The sequence below is a fragment of the Pristiophorus japonicus genome, chromosome 2 (assembly GCF_044704955.1).
Source record: "Pristiophorus japonicus isolate sPriJap1 chromosome 2, sPriJap1.hap1, whole genome shotgun sequence".
Taxonomy (NCBI): domain Eukaryota; kingdom Metazoa; phylum Chordata; class Chondrichthyes; family Pristiophoridae; genus Pristiophorus; species Pristiophorus japonicus.
In genome coordinates this window covers 282,461,383-282,480,922 of record NC_091978.1, presented here as the reverse complement: position 1 = coordinate 282,480,922, position 19,540 = coordinate 282,461,383, and the positions used below count along the sequence as shown (strand labels likewise).

Below are 19,540 nucleotides of genomic sequence, written 5' to 3'. Positions count from 1 at the left end.
AACAGGAAAAGAGCAGAGAGTTTGAATAAATATTTTGCATCGGTCTTCATGGTAGAAGGCACGAAAAAACATCCCAATTATAGATAATTAAGGGGCTATAGGGAGGTGGAGAACTTAAAAAAATTATCACTAAAGAAAAAGTGCTTAGTAAAATAATGGGACTAAAGGTGGACAAGTCCTGTGGAATTGATGGCCTGCATCCTTGGGTCATGAGAAGTGGCTGCAGAGATAGTGAATGCATTGGTTGTAATCTACCAAAATTCCCTGGATTCTGGAGAGTTCCCAGCTGATTTACAGCTTTCTAATGTAATGCCCCTATTTAAAAAAGGAGGAAGACAGAAAGCAGGAATCTATCGACCAGTAAGCCTAACATCTGTTGTTGGGAAAATGCTGAAGTCCATTATTAAGGAAGCAGTAGCAGGACATTTGGAAAAGCATAATGTAGTCAACTAGAGTTAACATGGCTTTATGAAAGGGAAATCACGTTTGACAAATTTGCTGGAGTTCTTTGAGGATGTAACGAGCAGGGTGGATAAGGCGGAACCAGTGGATGTGGTGTATTTGGATTTCCAGGCGGCACTCGATAACATAGAAACATAGAAAATAGGTGCAGGAGTAGGCCATTCGGCCCTTCGAGCCTGCACCACCATTCAATAAGATCATGGCTGATCATTCACCTCAGTAGCCCTTTCCTGCTTTCTCTCCATACCCCTTTAGCCATAAGGGCCATATCTAACTCCCTCTTGAATATATCTAACAAACTGGCATCAACAACTCTGCGGTAGAGAATTCCACAGGTTCACAACTGAGTGAAGAAGTTTCTCCTCATCCCAGTCCAAAATGGCTTACCCCTTATCCTTAGACTGTGACCCCTGGTTCTGGACTTCCCCAACATTGGGAATAGTCTTCCTGCATCGAGCCTGTCCAGTCCCGTAAGAATTTTATATGTTTCTATGAGATCCCCTCTCATTCTTCTAAACTCCAGTGAATACAGGCCCAGTTGATCCAGTCTCTCCTCATAAGTCAGTCCTGCCATCCCGGGAATCAGTCTGGTGAACCTCCGCTGCACTCCCTCAATAGCAAGAACGTCTTTCCTCAGATTAGGAGACCAAAACGGAACACAATATTCCAGGTGAGGCCTCACCAAGGCCCTGTACAGCTGCAGTAAGACCTCCCTACTCTCTACTCAAATCCCGTAGCTATGTAGGCCAACATACCATTTGCCTTCTTCACCGTCCGCTGTACCTGCATACCAGCTTTCAATGACTGATGTACCATGACACCCAGATCTCGTTGCACCTCTCCGTTTCCTAATCTGCTGCCACTCAGATAATATTCTGCCTTCACGTTTTTGCCACCAAAGTGGATAACCTCACATTTATCCACATTATGCTGCATCGGCCATGCATTTGCCCGCTCACCTAACCTGTCCAAGTCACCCTGCGGCCTCTTAGCATCCTCCTCACAGCTCACACCGCCACCCAGCTTAGTGTCATCTGCAAACTTGGAGGTATTACACTCAATTCCTTCATCTAAATCATTGATGAATATTGTAAATATCTGGGATCGCAGCACTGAGCCTTGCAGCACCTCACTAGTCACTGTCTGCCATTCTGAAAAGGGCCCATTTATCCCGACTCTCTGCTTCCTGTCTGCCAACCAGTTCTCTATTCACGTCAATACATTACCCCCAATACCATGTGCCTTAATTTTGCACACTAATCTCTTGTGTGGGACCTTGTCAAAAGCTTTTTGAAAGTCCAAATACACCACATCCACTGGTTCTCCCTTGTCCACTCTACTGGTTACATCCTCAAAAAATTCTAGAAGATTTGTCAAGCATGATTTCCCTTTCATAAATCTATGCTGACTTGGACCGATCCTGTCAGTGCTCTCCAAAATGCGCTGCTATTTCATCTTTAATAATTGATTCCAACATTTTCTCCCCCTACCGATGTCAGGCAAACCCGGTCTATAATACCCCATTTTCTCTCCCCCTCCTTTTTTAAAAAGTGGTGTTGCATTAGCTACCCTCCAGTCCATAGAAACTGATCCAGAGTCGACAGCCTGTTGGAAAATGATTACCAATGCATCCACTATTTCTAGGGCCACTTCCTTATGTACTCTGCGATGCAGACTATCAGGCCCTGAGGATTTATCGGCCTTTAATCCCATCAATTTCCCTAACACAATTTCCTGACTAATAAGGATTTCCTTCAGTTCCTCCCTCTCACTAGATCTTCAGTTCCCTAGATTTTCCGGAAAACAGAACCAAAATATTTGTTCAAAGGTTATTCGTGTCTTCCTTCGTGAAGATAGAGCCAAAAGTATTTGTTCAATTATAGAAACATAGAAAATAGGTGCAGAAGTAGGCCATTCGCCCCTTCGAGCCTGCAACGCCATTCAATGAGTTCATAGCTGAACATGCAAATTCAGTACCCCCTTCCTGCTTTCTCGCCATACCCCTTGATCCCCCTAGTAGTAAGGACTACATCCAACTCCTTTTTGAATATATTTAGTGAATTGGCCTCAACAACTTTCTGTGGTAGAGAATTCTACAGGTTCACCACTCTCTGGGTGAAGAAGTTTCTCCTCATCTTGGTCCTAAATGGCTTACCCCTTATCCTTAGACTGTGATCCCTGGTTCTGGACTTCCCCCAACATTGGGAACATTCTTCCTGCATCCAACCTGTCTAAACCCGTCAGAATTTTAAACGTTTCTATGAGATCCCCTCTTATTCTTCTGAACTCCAGTGAATACAAGCCCAGTTGATCCAGTCTTTCTTGATATGTCAGTCCCACCATCCTGGGAATCAGTCTGGTGAACCTTCGCTGCACTCCCTCAATAGCAAGAATGTCCTTCCTCAAGTTAGGAGACCAAAACTGTACACAATACTCCAGGTGTGGCCTCACCAAGGCCCTGTACAACTGTAGCAACACCTCCCTGCCCCTGTACTCAAATCCCCTCGCTATGAAGGCCAACATGCCATTTGCTTTCTTAACCGCCTGCTGTACCTGCATACCAACCTTCAATGACTGATGTACCATGACACCCAGGTCTGCCATTTCTCTGTTCCCCATTATAAATTCACTTGATTCTGACTGCAAGGGACCTACGTTTGTTTTCACTAATCTCTTTCTCTTCACATATCTATGGAAGTTTTTATGTTCCCAGCAAGCTTCCTCTCATACTCTATTTTCCCCCTCCTAATTAAACACTTTGTCCTCTTCTGCTGGATTCAAAATTTCTCCCAGTCCTCAGGTTTGCTGTTTTTTCTGGCCAATTTATATGCCTCTTCCTTGGATTTAACACTATCCTTAATTTCCTTTGTTAGCCACGGTTGAGCCACCTTCCCCGTTTTATTTTTACTCCAGACAGGGATGTACAATTGTTGAAGTCCATCCATGTGATCTTTAAATGTCTGCCATTGCCTATCCACCGTCAACCCTTTAAGTATCATTTGCCAGTCTAATCTAGCCAATTCATGTCTCATACCATCGAAGTTACCTTTCCTTAAGTTCAGGACACTAGTCTCAGAATTAACTGTCACTCTCAATCTTAAGAATTCTATCATATTATGGTCACTCTTCCCCAAGGGGCCTTGCACAAGACTGCTAATTAGTCCTTTCTCATTACACATCACCCAGTCTAGGATGGCCAGCCCTCTAGTTGGTTCCTCAACATATTGGTCTAGAAAACCATCCAAGAAATCCTCCTCCACTGTATTGCTACCAGTTTGGTTAGCATATAATATATGTAGATTAAAGTTGCCCATGATAACTGCTGTACCTTTATTGCACGCATCCCTAATTTCTTGTTTGATGCTGTCCCCAACCTCACTTCTACTGTTTGGTGGTCTGTACACAACTCCCACTATCGTTTTCTGCCCTTTGGTATTCCGCAGCTCTACCCATACAGATTCCACATCATCCAAACTAATGTCCTTCCTTACTATTGCGTTAATTTCCTCTTTAACCAGCAACACTATCCCACCTCCTTTTCTTTTCTGTCTATCCTTCCTGAATGTTGAATACCCCCGGATGTTGAGTTCCCAGCCTTGGTCACCCTGGAGCCATGTCTCCGTGATGCCAGTTATATCATATTCATTAAGTGCTGCATGTGCAGTTAATTCGTCCACCTTATTACGAATACTCCTCACATTGAGGCACAGAGCCTTCAGGCTTGTTTTTTTAACACTCTTTGTCCCTTTACAATTTTGCTGTAATGTGGCCCTCTTTGATTTTTTCCTTGGGTTTCTCTGCCCTCCACTTTTACTTTTCTTCTTTCTATCTTTTGCTTCTGCCCCCATTTTATTTCCCTCTGTCTCCCTGCATAGGTTCCCATCCCCCTGCTATATTAGTTTAACCCCTCCCCAACAGCACCAGCAAACACTTCCCCTAGGACATTGGTTCCGGTCCTGCCCAGGTGCAGACCATCCGGTTTGTATTGGTCCCAACTCCCCCAGAACCGGTTCCAATGTCCTAGAAATTTGAATCCCTCCCTCCTGCACCACTCCTCAAGCCACGCATTCATCTTAGCTATCCTGCTATTTCTACTCTGACTAGCACGTGGCACTGGTAGCAAACCTGAGATTACTACCTTTGAGGTCCTGCTTTTTAATTTAATTCCTAGCTCCCTAAATTCAATTTGTAGGACCTCATTCCCGTTTTTTACCTATATCGTTGGTACCAATTTGCACCACGACAACTGGCTGTTCACCCTCTCCCTCCAAAATGTCCTGCAGCCGCTCCGAGACATCCTTGACCCTTGCACCAGGGAGGCAACATACCATCCTGGAGTCTCGGTTGCCACATAAAAGGTTACTGCACAGAATAAATGCTCACAGGATTGGGGGTAAGATATTAGCATGGATAGCGGATTGGCTAACAGAAAACAGAGTCGGGATAAATGGGTTATTTTCCGGTTGGCAAAAGTTAACAAGTGGGGTGCCACAGGGATCGGTGCTGGGGCCTCAACTATTAATAATCTATATTCATGACTTGGATGAAGGGACCTAGTGTAATGTAGCCAAGTTTGTTGATGAATTAAAGATGGGTGGGAAAGCAAGTTCTGAGGAGGACACAAAAGGGATATAGACAGCCTAAGTGAGTAGGCAAACATTTGGCAGATGGAGTATAATGTGGGAAAGTGAGCAGTTATCCACTTTGGCAGGAAAAATAAAAAAGCAAATTATTTAAATGGAGAGATTACAAAATGCTGCAGTAGAGGGACCTGGGGGTCCTTATGCATGAAACACAAAAAGTTAGCATGCAGGTACAGCAAGTAATCACGAAGGCAAATGGAATGTTGGTCTTTATTGAAAGGAGGATGGAGTATAAAAGCAGGGAAGTCCTGCTTCAACTGTACAGGGTATTGGTGAGACCACAGCTAGAGTACTGCATACAGTTTTGGTCTCCTTATTTAAGGAAGGATATACTTGCATTGGAGGCAGTTCAGATAAGGTTCACTAGGTTGATTCCTGAGATGAAGGGGTTGACTTAAAGGTTGAGCAGGTTGGGCCAATATTCATTGGCATTTAGATGAATGAGGTGTGATCTTATTGAGACATAAAAGATACTGAAGGGGCTCGACAGGGTAGATGCAGAGAGGATGTTTCCACTCGTGGGGGAATCTAGAACTAGGGGTCATAGTTTAAGAATAAGGGGTTGCCCAGTTAGAACTGAGATGAGAAGAAATTTCTTCTGAGGGTCGTAAATCTGTGGAATTCTCTGCCCGAGCGGTGTGGAGGCTGGGTCATGGAATATATTTAAGGTGGATATAAACAGATTTTTGAACGATAAGGGAGTGAAGGGTTATGGGGAACGAGCAGGGAAGTGGAGCTGAGCCCAAGATCAGATCAGCCATGATCTTATTAAATGGCAGAGCAGGCTCGAGGAGCTGAATGGCCTACTCCTGCTCCTATTTAGTTTTTATGTTAAGGAAGTTGAACAGTTAGTTAATTGTGCGGAGCCAGTCATGCTGAAAATGGAAATGCAATTCAAGTTAATAACTCATTTTCAGATGTATCCTTTAACAATGTACTGAACCCCAAGCTCTGATTCTTTTTTCTTAACATAACATAATAGGAGTAAGCCATACAGCCCATTGAGCCTGTTCTGCCATTCAATAAGATCATGGCTGAAATTCAACATCAACTCCACTTTCCCGCCCTTTACCCAAATCCCTTGATTTCCCTTAGTACCCAAAAATCGATCCCCGTCTTGAATATGCTCATCGACTGAGCATCCACAGCCCTCCGAGTGGAAAATTCCAAAGATTCACAACCCTCTGCGTTAAGAAGCAGCATTGCCTCACTGTCACAAAAGGCAGGCGACTGTTGTGGTGGAACTAAGATAAAGAATTAGATTTATACTAGGTTGTCCAATACATTATCCACTAGCCATATATAGCTAATTGGGAATTTAGAGATGGCTAACTGTATTTGACTATTAAATATAAAAATGAGTAATAGACACACATCATTGGGCATTGTGATCGCAACACATATCATATGTGCTTCAGCCTTTTTGTGTGTTTGTTAGTAAAATGACAAAAAGCAGAGTATACAAGTGTTTTTAGATTGTTTAGTGCTTGACTTCCTTAGTTACTGAACAGTGATAATTCTTTTTGTAGATATACACATACAAGTCACATTTACTGACGCGAATATATGCAAGGGGTTATCTACTAAAATTAGTTAATGAGATGGTGATTATGTGTCCTCCTTAGTGTAACTAAGAGTATTTCCTGACTATAGCAGGTAAATTGTACCATCTATAGTGAAAAAACAATTATCTAGGTACAAGAATTAGAGCACACGAGACTAATCCAAACAGGGAGCAAGGACGGAAGCAGGAATTTCCTGCTATGTGAGAATTGTAATCTTGAATGCTGAAGCTTCCGACTGCACTGAGGACTCCCCAGAGTAAATTCAACTGGCCCAAAACAATGGCTTCACTCGAATCATACAAGGCAATAGTTTCAGCAGTGAAGAAGCTAATACATCAAAAGTATTTTTTATACTCAAGAATTAAAAATGCTATACTTACACTTTCATTATTGAAACAGAATATGAACATGGGGCATTCAAATACAAGTTGGATATCAAAACTCTTTTTCAATATTCATGGTTTATTTGATTAAATATATTTCAGTTTCAACAGTTCCATATTTGCTAGGTCCACCAGGCTCGAGTGCACAGCCTTTATTTAGGCTAGCGGGAAAGGTAAATTGCTATTTAAAACAACTTGCATTTATATAGCGTCTTTAACGTAGTGAAAGGTACTTCTCAGGAGTATTATGAGATAAAGAATTTGACACTGAGCGGCACAAGTAGAAATTAGCGCAGGTGACCAAAAGCTGGGTCAAAGAGGTAGGTTTTAAGGAGCGTCTCAAAGGAGGAAACAGAGGTCGCGGCGGAGAGGTTTCAGCAAGGAGTTCCAGAGCTTGGCGCCTAGGCAACAGAAGGCACTGACAAAAACGGTTGAGTGATTATAATCAGGGATGCTCAAGAGGGCAGAATTAGAGGAGCGCATACATCTCAGGGATGGTGGGGCTGGAGGAGATTGCAGAGAGGGAGAGGTGAGGCCATGGAGGGATTTGAAAATATGAGAATTTTGAAATCGAGGCATTGCTTAACCGGAAGCCAATGTAGGTCAGCGAGCACAGGGGTGATAGGTGAGTGGGACTTGGTGCGAGTCAAGACACTGGCAGCTGAGTTTTGGATCACCTCTAGTTTACGTAGGGTAGAATGTGGGAGGCCAGCCAGGAGTGCATTGGAATAGTCAAGTCTAGTGATAACAATGGCATTGATGAGGGCTTTAGCAGTGGATGAGCTTAGGTAAGGGCGGAGACGGCCAATGTTACGGAGGTGGAAATAGGCAATCTGAGTCATGCTGCAGATATGTGGTTGAAAGCTCATTTCAGGGTCAAGTATGACACCAAGGTTGCGAACAATGTGCTTCAGCCTCAGACAGAAGTTAGGGAGAGGGATGAAGTCAGTGGCTAGGGGACGGAGTTTGTGGCGGGGACCGAAAACAATGGCTTCGGTCTTCCCAATATTCAAATGGAGAAAATTTCTGCTCATCCAGAACTGAATGTCGGACAAGCAGTCTGACAATTTAGAGACCATGGAGAGGTCACGAGAAGTAGCAGAGAGGTAGAGCTGGGTGTCTTCAGCATACATGTCAAAACTGATGCTGTGTTTTCGGATGATGTCGCCAAGGGGCAACATGTAGATGAAAAATAGGAGGGGGCCAATGATATATCCTTGGGGGACACCAGAGGCAACGATGCGGGGGCATGCTTGCCTGAAGTTCAAGTTGACATTTTTTAATCTTTACCTTACATGTAAAACCACTTTGCATACAATTTGGTATTGGAAATTCTCAGCTTCTAATTATTATGATGGTGTTAGAAATAATTATGGTTAGTTGAAATAAATACAAATTCAGGTTTTAAAAATTACAAATATTTTACTTTCTTTAAACAAAAGACTATGAACTAACCTCTAAATCTACAATAAAAATCTTCACATTTTTAACTTTACAATACTACTTACATCACTGGTATTCACAAGCCATGTAATCTCTCCAAAAGATGCCAGTTCACCATTCACATAGCACCGAATCTCACTGTTTTTCCAACGATTGTAGATATGTACTATAGTCACCATGTACCACTATAATAAAGAATTGTTATTTTAACATTGCTATATTCTGAAGAATTTATATACCCGAAAGAAATGGCACAACAGAAAGGTGCACGCTGCTTATCATAAACAAAATGTAAATTGCATAACAGTAGCTAATTCTTTAAGCGGTTCCCCAGTTAAATACCTTGCTGGATTCAAATACAGTTTTCCTCATCTACAAGTTCCTAGAAAGCAACATTTAAATTTCTACTATTTACAATAATGAACTATTTGTCCACTTTTATATGCAAGAAACTGGATAAACTAGAAAGGTCCATCACATGTTCAATTTAGGCCACTTTTTTTTTTTAAATGCTGCAAATTTCAGAGTGACTTTCAGTGCAAGATATCAATGCTTTATTTCAAGCGTTGACATCAGAAGTCCATTACATTGGTTGTACAAATTAAATCATGTCTATTGGCTCACTCGAGCAATAGGTCAAAGTGTCTTGGCCAACACTCCATCCTCCACAAACTTCATCTCATTCAAACCTCTGCTGCTCATAGCCTATCCCACATGTCCCACTTATCCTTCAACTCCTCCTTTATTAACCTAGATTGACTTTCGATTCCCTAGTTGCCTCAAATTTAAAATTCTCATCCTTGTATTTAAACCACTCCATGACTTCCATCCCCACCACCCCACCCAACCTTCCCATATCATTCCTCATACACCAGTCTCTTATGTATTCTCTCGCCCTTTAACCTCCCATTGGCAGCCATATAGATCCCACTCTCTGAAATTCCATTCCCAGACTATTACATCTTCCTGTCCTCCTTTACAACCCTCACACCTCCTAATCTCTCCTCATTTGGCTCAGTATCTTTCCATTTTTCTTTTCTTTCTTAAAGGCAACAGCCAATTCTGGGATAAGGTCATAAGCACTGGCCACTCCTTGGCCAAACAGTCTCTGCTCACATGAGCCAGAGCAAAAAATCTTGACAGCCAAGTCGAGCAAGGGCATTAAAGCTGAACCCAGACATCATCCTCTTTAGACATGCACACTGTTTATTTAGCAGGAAACCAGGACAAGCACCAAGATTCTTCCCCACTGAGCTCAGGAAGCTGACAGTAAATTCTCGTACTCCGACCAGCAGTTCACTAGGACCGACATGAATCACATTTGAGACTCTTATCTGTATGGCTTAGCATCACATCACAGGGTGCATCTACCCCATTGAGTGATTAAGCAAACTTTGAATTGGGAGCACTTCCAGTTTGAAAGAAATGCTTCAAATAAAATAGGTGGCAAGGTTTCATTATAAACAGTACAAAACATATGTAGATTAAGCAATTTAAACCTCCTGGGGGCTGGATTTTCGGCTTTATACAATTTCGCCCGTTTCTGGGCGCAAATCAGGTGGAATTTTTTTTTTTTTTTTTTTTAAAGCACCGGGTTAGCGTTAGCTCCAGTGCGTGCAACTTTTGCCAAATGAAAGTTCACAACCGACATTAGCGCTAACTCCGCCGTTGCATCACAGAATGTGCGCGCTGGAACCAAAAGTTCCGACCATTAAAATAAAATTGGCCTTTCTGTGCATGACCACATTTTTTTTTTCCTCTGCGCTTCTGGTCTGCTGTCCGAACGCAAACGCTAATTCAAAGAGTGACCGCATGTTTGCGCAGTACATCCGGGTCTGAATCAGCCATTTTACTTTTTGATTTTCATGATGGAGGAGGACAGCAGGCAGAGTGCAAGGAGATTCAGCCCAGAGGCAACGAGGCTCTAGTGGGGGCAGTGCAGCGTAGATGGCCTGAATTTTACAGGAGGAGTGGATCCCGACCCCTTCCATCAGTATTCAACAAAATCTGGAGGGAAACAGCAAAGAAGGTCTCTGCCTCCAACACTGTGGAAAGGACTGCAACACAGTGCCGGAAGAAATTCAACGATCATTTGAGGGTCGTTTGAGTACAATTTTTATTGATGCACTCTTTCATTACTTAAATTATAAATCTGACACACTTAGTTTTGGCACTCTATTTGCCATGAATGATCTTAACATTAAGATTGCTGAGATCACAAAAGATGTTTCCGCACTTCCATGTCCTCCTGATGAACCACAAGCAACTTCCAAGGCCATTAAACAGAGGATTGTATTATATTCACACAGTATGGTAGAAGTGCTGTGGTGGCTATCTGTATGCCACAAGAGCAGATGGACCCTCTTGTAAGCATTTCCATTTTCATCTTTGCAGGCAAAGACACAGAACATAAGAACATAAGAATTAGGAACAGGAGTAGGCCATCTAGCCTGCTCCGCCATTCAACAAGATCGTGGCTGATCTGGCCGTGGACTCAGCTCCACTTACCCGCCCGCTCCCCATAACCCTTAATTCCCTTAAAAATCTATCTGTGATTTGAATACATTCAATGAGCTAGCCTCAACTGCTTCCTTGGGCAGAGAATTCCACAGATTCACAACCCTCTGGGAGAAGAAATTCCTTCTCAACTCGGTTTTAAATTGGCTCCCCCGTATTTTGAGGCTGTGCTCCCTAGTTCTAGTCTCCCCGACCAGTGGAAACAACCTCTCTGCCTCTATCTTGTCTATCCCTTTCATTATTTTAAATGTTTCTATAAAGGTCACCCCTCATCCTTCTGAACTCCAACGAGTAAAGACCCAGTCTACTCAATCTATCATCATAACGTAACCCCCTCATCTCCGGAATCAGCCTAGTGAATCGTCTCTGTACCCCCTTCAAAGCTAGTATATCCTTCCTTAAGAAAGGTGACCAAAACTGCACACAGTACTCCAGGTGCAGCCTCACCAATACCCTATACAGTTGCAGCAGGACCTCGCTGCTTTTGTACTCCATCCCTCTCGCAATGAAGGCCAACATTCCATTCGCCTTCCTGATTACCTGCTGCATCTGCAAACTAACTTTTTGGGATTCATGCACAAGGACCCCCAGGTCCCTCTGCACTGCAGCATGTTGTAATTTCTCCCCATTCAAATAATATTCCCTTTTACTGTTTTTCTCCCCGCCCCCCCCCCCGGCCACCAAAGGTGGATGACCTCACATTTTCCAACATTGTATTCCATCTGCCAAACTTTAGCCCATTCGCTTAACCTATCTAAATCTCTTTGCAGCCTCTCTGTCCTCTACACAACCCGCTTTCCCACTAATCTTGTCATCTGCAAATTTTGTTACACTACACTCTCTCCCCTCTTCCAGGTCATCTATGTATATTGTAAACAGTTGTGGTCCCAGCACCGATTCCTGTGGCACACCATTAACCACCGATTTCCAACCCGAAAAGGACCCATTTATCCCGACTCTCTGCTTTCTGTTCGCCAGCCAATTCTCTATCCATGCTAATACATTTCCTCTGACTCCGGGTACCTTTATCTTCTGCAGTAACCTTTTGTGTGGCACCTTATCGAATGCCTTTTGGAAATCTAAATACACCACATCCACCGGTACACCTCTATCCACCATGCTCGTTATATCCTCAAAGAATTCCAGTAAGTTAGTTAAACATGATTTCCCCTTCATGAATCCATGTTGCGTCTGCTTGATTGCACTATTCCTATCTCTATGTCCCGCTATTTCTTCCTTAATGATAGCTTCAAGCATTTTATCCACTACAGATGTTAAACTAACCAGCCTATAGTTACCTGCTTTTTGTCTGCCCCCTTTTTTAAACAGACGTTACATTAGCTGCTTTCCAATCCGATGGTACCTCCCCAGAGTCCAGAGAATTTTGGTAGATTATAACGAATGCATGCTATAACTTCCGCCATTTCTTTTAATACCTGGGATGCATTTCATCAGGACCAGGGGACTTGTCTATCTTGAGTCCCATTAGCCTGTCCAGCACTACCCCCCTAGTGATAGTGATTATCTCAAGGTCCTCCCTTCCCACATTCCCGTGACCAGCAATTTTTGGCATGGTTTTTGTGTCTTCCACTGTGAAGACCTAAGCAAAATAATTGTTTAAGGTCTCAGCCATTTCCACATTTCCCATTATTAAATCCCCCTTCTCATCTTCTAAGGGATCAACATTTACTTTAGTCACTCTTTTCAGTTTTATATATCTGTGAAAGCTTTTACTATCTGTTTTTATGTTTTGCACAAATTTACTTTCGTAATCTATCTTTCCTTTCTTTATTGCTTTCTTAGTCATTCTTTGCTGTCGTTTAAAATTTTCCCAATCTGTTAGTTTTCCATTAACCTTGGCCACCTTATACGCATTGGTTTTTAATTTGATACTCTCCTTTATTTCCTTGGTTATCCACGGCTGGTTATCCCTTCTCTTACCGCCCTTCTTTTTCACTGGAATATATTTTTGTTGAGCACCATGAAAGAGCTCCTTAAAAGTCCTCCACTGTTCCTCAATTGTGCCACCGTTTAGTCTGTGTTTCCAGTCTACTTTAGCCAACTCTGCCCTCATCCCTGTAGTCCACTTTGTTTAAGCATAGTACGCTCGTTTGAGACACTACTTCCTCACCCTCAATCTGTATTACAAATTCAACCAGACTGTGATCACTCATTCCTAGAGGATCTTTTACTAGATCATTTATTATTCCTGTCTCATTACACAGGACCAGATCCAAGATAGCTTGCTCCCTTGTAGGTTCTGTAACATACTGTTCTAAGAAACAATCCCGTATGCATTCTATGAATTCCCCCTCAAGGCTACCCCGTGCGATTTGATTTGACCAATCGATATGTAGGTTAAAACATAGAAACATAGAAAATAGGTGCAGGAGTCAGCCATTCAGCCCTTCGAGCCTGCACCTCTATTCAATAAGATCATGGCTGATCATTCACCTCAGTACCCCCTTGTCATAGATCTATTTGATTTGCACTGGAGCTAGCGATGTAAATGCCTTGGGTGTCCATCATTGAGGAGGTCCTGCCTTGACTGTGGAAGGAGCAAGATTGCTGGGCTGAATAGTCTTTTTCTTATTTCAAGAATTCTTATGTAATCCTAATTGTTATAAAGAAAGACGGTGTCTCTTGATCACCTAACCGTTGGGAGCAGCGGCGGACTGCCTCGGACCCTGCCACTCATCAACCTGGAGGAATGAGTGGCAGGTCTCAATGGTGTTTCAGGTCAGGCAACTGCCCATGGGGGTGCTGAACCCTCTTGGATAGTGACGCTAAGTCCTGCATGCTCCCTGGGCTGGGTTGGGGCAATGTCATGCAGTGTTTGTAGACTAGGTTTGGGGCATTGTGATGTAGTGTTGGTAAACGAGGGTTGGGGCAATGTGATGCAGTGTCTGTGGACTAGGGTTGGGGCAATGTCATGCAATGTCAGTAGACTAGGCTTGAGGCAATGTGATGCAGTGTCTCTGGACTACATATAATGGAGTAGCAGTGATCCTTCAAATGAGCGCGAGCTATGTGACCTTCCTCATATCATCCTGCCCCTTCCTCTGCTGCCAACTCATCTGTTGCTTTCTACTTCCAGATGACCAGTCGCAGGCGCAGAGTCCCTCACAGCAAACCTCCACCTCAGGCCATCATGTGGGGAAGGAGGAGGAATTTGAGGAAGAGGAGCTGATGGATCAGCCTACCCCGGCAAGGGGGGGGGGGGGCAGGCTGGCAGATGCACTGGACACCTCTTTTGCAACCGGCAAACACGTCGTCCGAGGATGAACTTAACATTCACGGGCTTTGACATCTCTGAGGCTCTTGGGACTATGATGCGCAGCAACGCATGTCTGGGGTCGAATCCCATATGCCATCTCTCCAGAGGATGAGTCGGCAAAGTCTGTCTGCTGACAGACAGGCAGATGCAGAACTGGACATGGTGGGACAGTCCAGGGAGATCATCCAGCTCACCAGTCAGCTCCTTGATGTCCTGGAGAGGACAAACTCACTGCGACCGTAACGGAAGTAGGGTCACAGATTGTCGGTGCGAGCCGCAAAACCTGCGTGGCCATCAATGCCCACACGAGGCTGGTGGCTCCACCAGTCACACTGGAGTCCCCAGTGTGACACCCAAACACACCCCAATACCAACTGTGACTGGCAATGCCGATCAAGAGGCTAGTCAGTCAGAAGCCGGGCCTTCCATGCCACGGGTTGATCCAGTGTGTCTCTAATGTCTCTCCCCCCAATTCAGCAGGACTCTGGCCACCTTGCTGCAAGAACTCTTAGTGCCACTTTGGATAGGGGCTTGGTGCGGGGGAGAGAGCTGGTGGTAAAAGACAGTTGGGGCAGGGGTTGTTATTTTAAAGTTTTCAAAGTTTCCCAATTTTGTTCATATAATTATAAAAGTTTACAATGTTTAATACATTTTTTTGTTCTCCTTAACCATTCCTGTGTAGTGTCTCATTTGCAGAATAAGAGGGGGAAATAGTCAACAAGGTGGGATAGAGTGGCCAGGCAACGGTCAAGCATGCCATTCACTCTTCAAGCAAAGCGTTGAATTATGAGCTGCTGACCTAATAAGCTCCACGAGGCCTCCCGTGTTGGTAGTGGTGGCATGGGTTCCTCGCCAGGCTCCTCCTCCTCGACCCCCTCTCCAGAGGTGGTTCTGTAATCGCCATTGGCAAATCCTGTCCCCTCATGATGGCTATGTTTGCAGCACACCACAATGAACTCAGACCTGCTGAGAGGAGTATTGCAGGTAGCCTCCAGAGTGGTCCAGGCATCGGAAGCACTGCTTGAGCACTCCAATTGTCTGTTCGACGATGTTGCATGTGGCTGCATGGCTCTCATTTTAGCGATGCTCGGTTTTTGTCTGAGGGTTCCGGAGATGGGTCATGAGCCAGATGGGGAGGCCCGAACCTTTGTCCCCCAGCATCCAGCTCTGGCCTGGTGGTGGACGCTGGAGCAGTCGTTACACAGTGCTCTCACACAAGATGAAAGCATCATGGATGCTCCCTGGATATTGGGCACTGACTGCCATGATCCGCTGAGTATGGTCGCAGACAATCTGAACGTTCGTGGAGTGGAATCCCTTTCGGCAAACCTCTAGATTATGTAAAGGTGCTCGCAAGGCGATGTGCGTACAGGCAATGGCACCCTGAACCTTGGGGAAGCCAGCAAATCGTCCAAAACCTACAAGCACACTCATTCTGGGTCTCTTTGGTCATTGGGAAGTTTATGAAGTCCATCCTGCATGCGTACATTGCAGTAGTCACCTGCCGAATGCAGCAATGTGTAGCGTGCTGCGAGATAGAGCATATGTTCCCTGCTGATGCCTGAAAGGAGCCGGAGGCATAAGAGGCAAGTGCCGCAGTCACCTTCACCTTGACGGGCAGTGCAGTCCTGTTGCTGTTGGTAGGCTGTAGGTCTGCCTTTATGAGCTGGCATATCTATGTGACCACCTCTTTTTGGAAGTGCAGCCTTCCAATGCACTGTGCCTCAGAGAGCCGCAGGTACGAGTGCTGTTCCCTGTAAACTTATTGGGGGTAAGACCTCCTCCCCATACGTCTGCGACCTCTTCAATTACATTCAAAATGATCAATAAGCCTTCTTGCAGCTAGACGCCATATACATATAGGAGCTAGGAATAATGGCTGACATAGTATAACCCCTATCTTTTAAAATGTCCTTAAAAACAAACTATAAACTCACAAATACCTTCACTATTAAAAACACAGCCTTCTTCTCAGAATCCTTTTATGCACTCAACTTCAACTCCGTTAGCGCCAGGTGCACTGTGGTGCTACAGCTTTTTGCTGGCGGGTTCCCAGGCGGACGCCAAATCAGGCGATATGCTCGAAAGTTCCACCCAGGGCTCTAGCGTTGCACACTGATTGATGTCATTCAAACGGTGAAAACATCGGGTGGGTGCTAAGTTTTAGTGCCGCCGCAAAACCGCTGCCCAAAGTTCTGCGCAGGCGCAAAATGTTGTGTGCCTCATTTTGTGTCCCCCAAAATATTTTTTTGCGACCCGCCCAGGCACTAAATGAGTTGCAAACCCCTCGAAAATCCAGCCCGATTCCTTAAATAAACTTTTGCCAACACAAGCTTCAAGTTAAGCATGTCAGATGGGTGAATACTTGCCTTCTGAGGCTTGAAGTCGTACTTCACACAATGCTGGAATCCTTTTCCTTTTGATTTTATTGATGTCACAATTAAACAACCACCAACAAAATGAGCAGAATATCCAAGTCCTTTATTAGTACGGAAGCTAGTGGAAAGAAAAAGCTTTTTAGTGAGCAATTTCAGATTCATCAATAACCTGATAACCTAATTATTAACTCCATCAAGTAATACTGCAAGAACTGCAAACAAGATGAAAAATGGAGACCTAAATTAATAGCAGATCTCCTGCGACATTACGCATGATGAGTTGAACAATATACTTTTGCAGAGTACTGTGGTGTGGGAGTGGATTTGGTCAGAAGTATCAAAGACATTCTGGCAATGAAGCAACTCTTGTTTTGATTGGACCCTCCATTCAAAAATGGTTGATTGATTGATAAATAAATACATTTGTTCCCCTCAGTTGTATAAATAAATCTACGCACATCTCAAAAAGGGAGCAACTGTATACAAAGGATATTAAATGTGCAATTTGCCTCTTCGCCAGGATGCATGTTTTTACAGGAAGGGCCAAGATAAAAAAAACTTGAGATTAAATTTAATTCCTATAATTCTACCGTTACTGAGTATCGCTGCCACAGTGCTCAGTGTTACGAAACAGTGTTTAAATAAACGTTAAAATTCAGAAGCAAAAGTGAAAATACTGCAGAGATGCTGCAAATCTGAAATAAAAACAGAAAATGCTAGAAACACTCAGCAAGTCAGGCCGTTTCTCTTTCCATGGATGCTGCTTAACCTGCTGAGTCTTTCCAGCATTTTCTATTTAAACTTCAGTACTTGCATCCAAAATCTCTCCTCAAATGTAAATAATGATACAGTTCTTCTGGAACTTGCCATTTATATTAATCATTTAGCAAACAGTAAAGGAGGACCATAAAAGACTTCAGGAAGACAGACAGGTTACAAGAATGGGCAGACAAGTGAAAGATGTAATTTAATGTGGATAAGCATGAGGCAATACATTTTGGGAGAAAAAGTACTGAATCAGAGTACACATTTGATAGAAAGACACTGAAGGGTATGAATGATCCTAGGATAGATCAATGGGGGACTCCAGAAGTGAGCCATGAAACACATTTCCCTGAAGACTTAAATGCAAGTAAATAGAACCATAAAAAAAGGCCAAGAGTAAAGTAACAATGAATTTATATAAAACATTGGTTAGGCCTCAGTTAGGAGTACTTTCTGCAGTTTTGAACACCCCATTATGAAAGGACATTAAAGCCAAAGGGAATAGATAGTACAGTACAGCTTCATGAAAATGATGCCAGGGATGGGAAACTATAGTTATGTGGACAGACTTGAGATAATGGGACTATTTCCACTGGAGCAAAGAACGTTAATGGATTTAAGAGGTTTCAAAATGATGTAAAACTTTGACAGAATAAATAAGGAAATATAATTTCCTCAGGCTGGGGAGACAGTGGCAATGGACCATCAATTTAAATGTCATTAAGAGAGCGACGAGAGGGGCTAGGAGAAATTTCTTTACACAAGAGGGTTGTTAGAGCATTGTGGAATGCTTTGCCACAGGAATAATTTGATAAATATAGCAGAGGAAGATGCAAAGCTATCAGGAGAAAACAGGCAGTGCGATTAGTTTTGCATTGCTCTAAGAACACAAAGTTCTTTGAATGCTCCAACACCCGCAGTCACTGAATACATGATAGTAGATCCTGCTCCAGTAAGGCACTATTTTATAATTATGGATATTATGCATAGATGTTGTCATTTATTTCTAGTGCAGTAATTCCAGGTATGAACAAGATGTTATGCTTGTTAAATATCTTTCCAAGCTCACTGATCTTTAACCATTCTGTAATCTGACGATTAGAAATCCACCGACAATAAAAACATCTCCTACTGTGTCATTCATTCTTCATACAAGTTTTGAATATACTGCTGTACCTGGTTAATTCAGTTGTTTCTCTTTTTATAAAAATAACAGGATCTACTAGTTTTATGTTCAACTCCAACTGTGTGTGCACCAACAGTAATGATCTCAGTATAGACTGCCAAGTGCACCAAGTGGGAAGTGAACACTAAGTTCCAGGCATAGCACTGGAGCACAGGAGGAAAAAGTTCAATACAAAGTACCTCACCCCAATCTTCATTTAGTCTACATTTCATGAAAATGTTACCCTTCTAACTTGGACAATTCCATATTGTGCAGGCTATTTTTCTGCTATTCTGTATTACCATATATGCCCATATACTGTTACATCTGACTAAATTGTCATACATCATCAAGAACTTCCTTCAGTTCTATTTTCCAGCAACAAACTTACTGCAACTCCAGTAACAATAATTAGAAAATGTTTAACTTCAAAACATTGACACCAGTTTTTAAGAAGCCTTCTAGTGAAGCATGTTGATTTGCCAGTGCTCTGCTCCAAGAACTTAGGGTGTAGATTAACACCCATGATTGTGCATATGAAGAACCCCTAATCTCAACTGGATCATCAGGAACAAGTGGCAATAGAGGGTTGTGCTCTTTCTTGGGGGTTGTGGGAAATAAATCAAACCGTGCCTCCAACAGTTCTATTTGAACAGCAAAGGGACCAGAGAATTAATTGTTTACTTTTGTTAGAGAATGACAGGTGAAGAGAGTTTTAATTTTATTTCTCTTTAAAAGAGGACATAAAAACAGGTTTTTAGTCCACTTACAGAAAACTGTTACTGATATTAAATCCACTATATATCCAGTAACTAAGTATTCCAAATTAGGTTATGAAGGGATCACCTGCAAAGTCAGGTACCCTTATTTGATATTCCATGAATATTACTCAACTCCAAAATAATGTTCCCAAATGGAAATATTAGGACAAGAGTTTTATTT

General features: G+C 43.1%; 1 protein-coding gene across 3 annotated transcripts in view; it reads right to left on the bottom strand.

Annotated features, from left to right (window-relative positions):
- lrba (LPS-responsive vesicle trafficking, beach and anchor containing) overlaps window positions 1-19,540 on the bottom strand; it is a 1,157,354-nt gene that overhangs the window by 1,064,135 nt on the left and 73,679 nt on the right. For all 3 annotated transcript variants that reach the window (XM_070871469.1, XM_070871472.1, XM_070871473.1), the window contains exons 6-7: window positions 16,660-16,786; window positions 8,562-8,681 (exon numbers count right to left, since the gene is read on the bottom strand). In XM_070871469.1, the coding sequence (XP_070727570.1) occupies window positions 8,562-8,681; window positions 16,660-16,786 (247 nt within the window). The remainder of the gene's footprint in view (window positions 1-8,561; window positions 8,682-16,659; window positions 16,787-19,540) is intronic.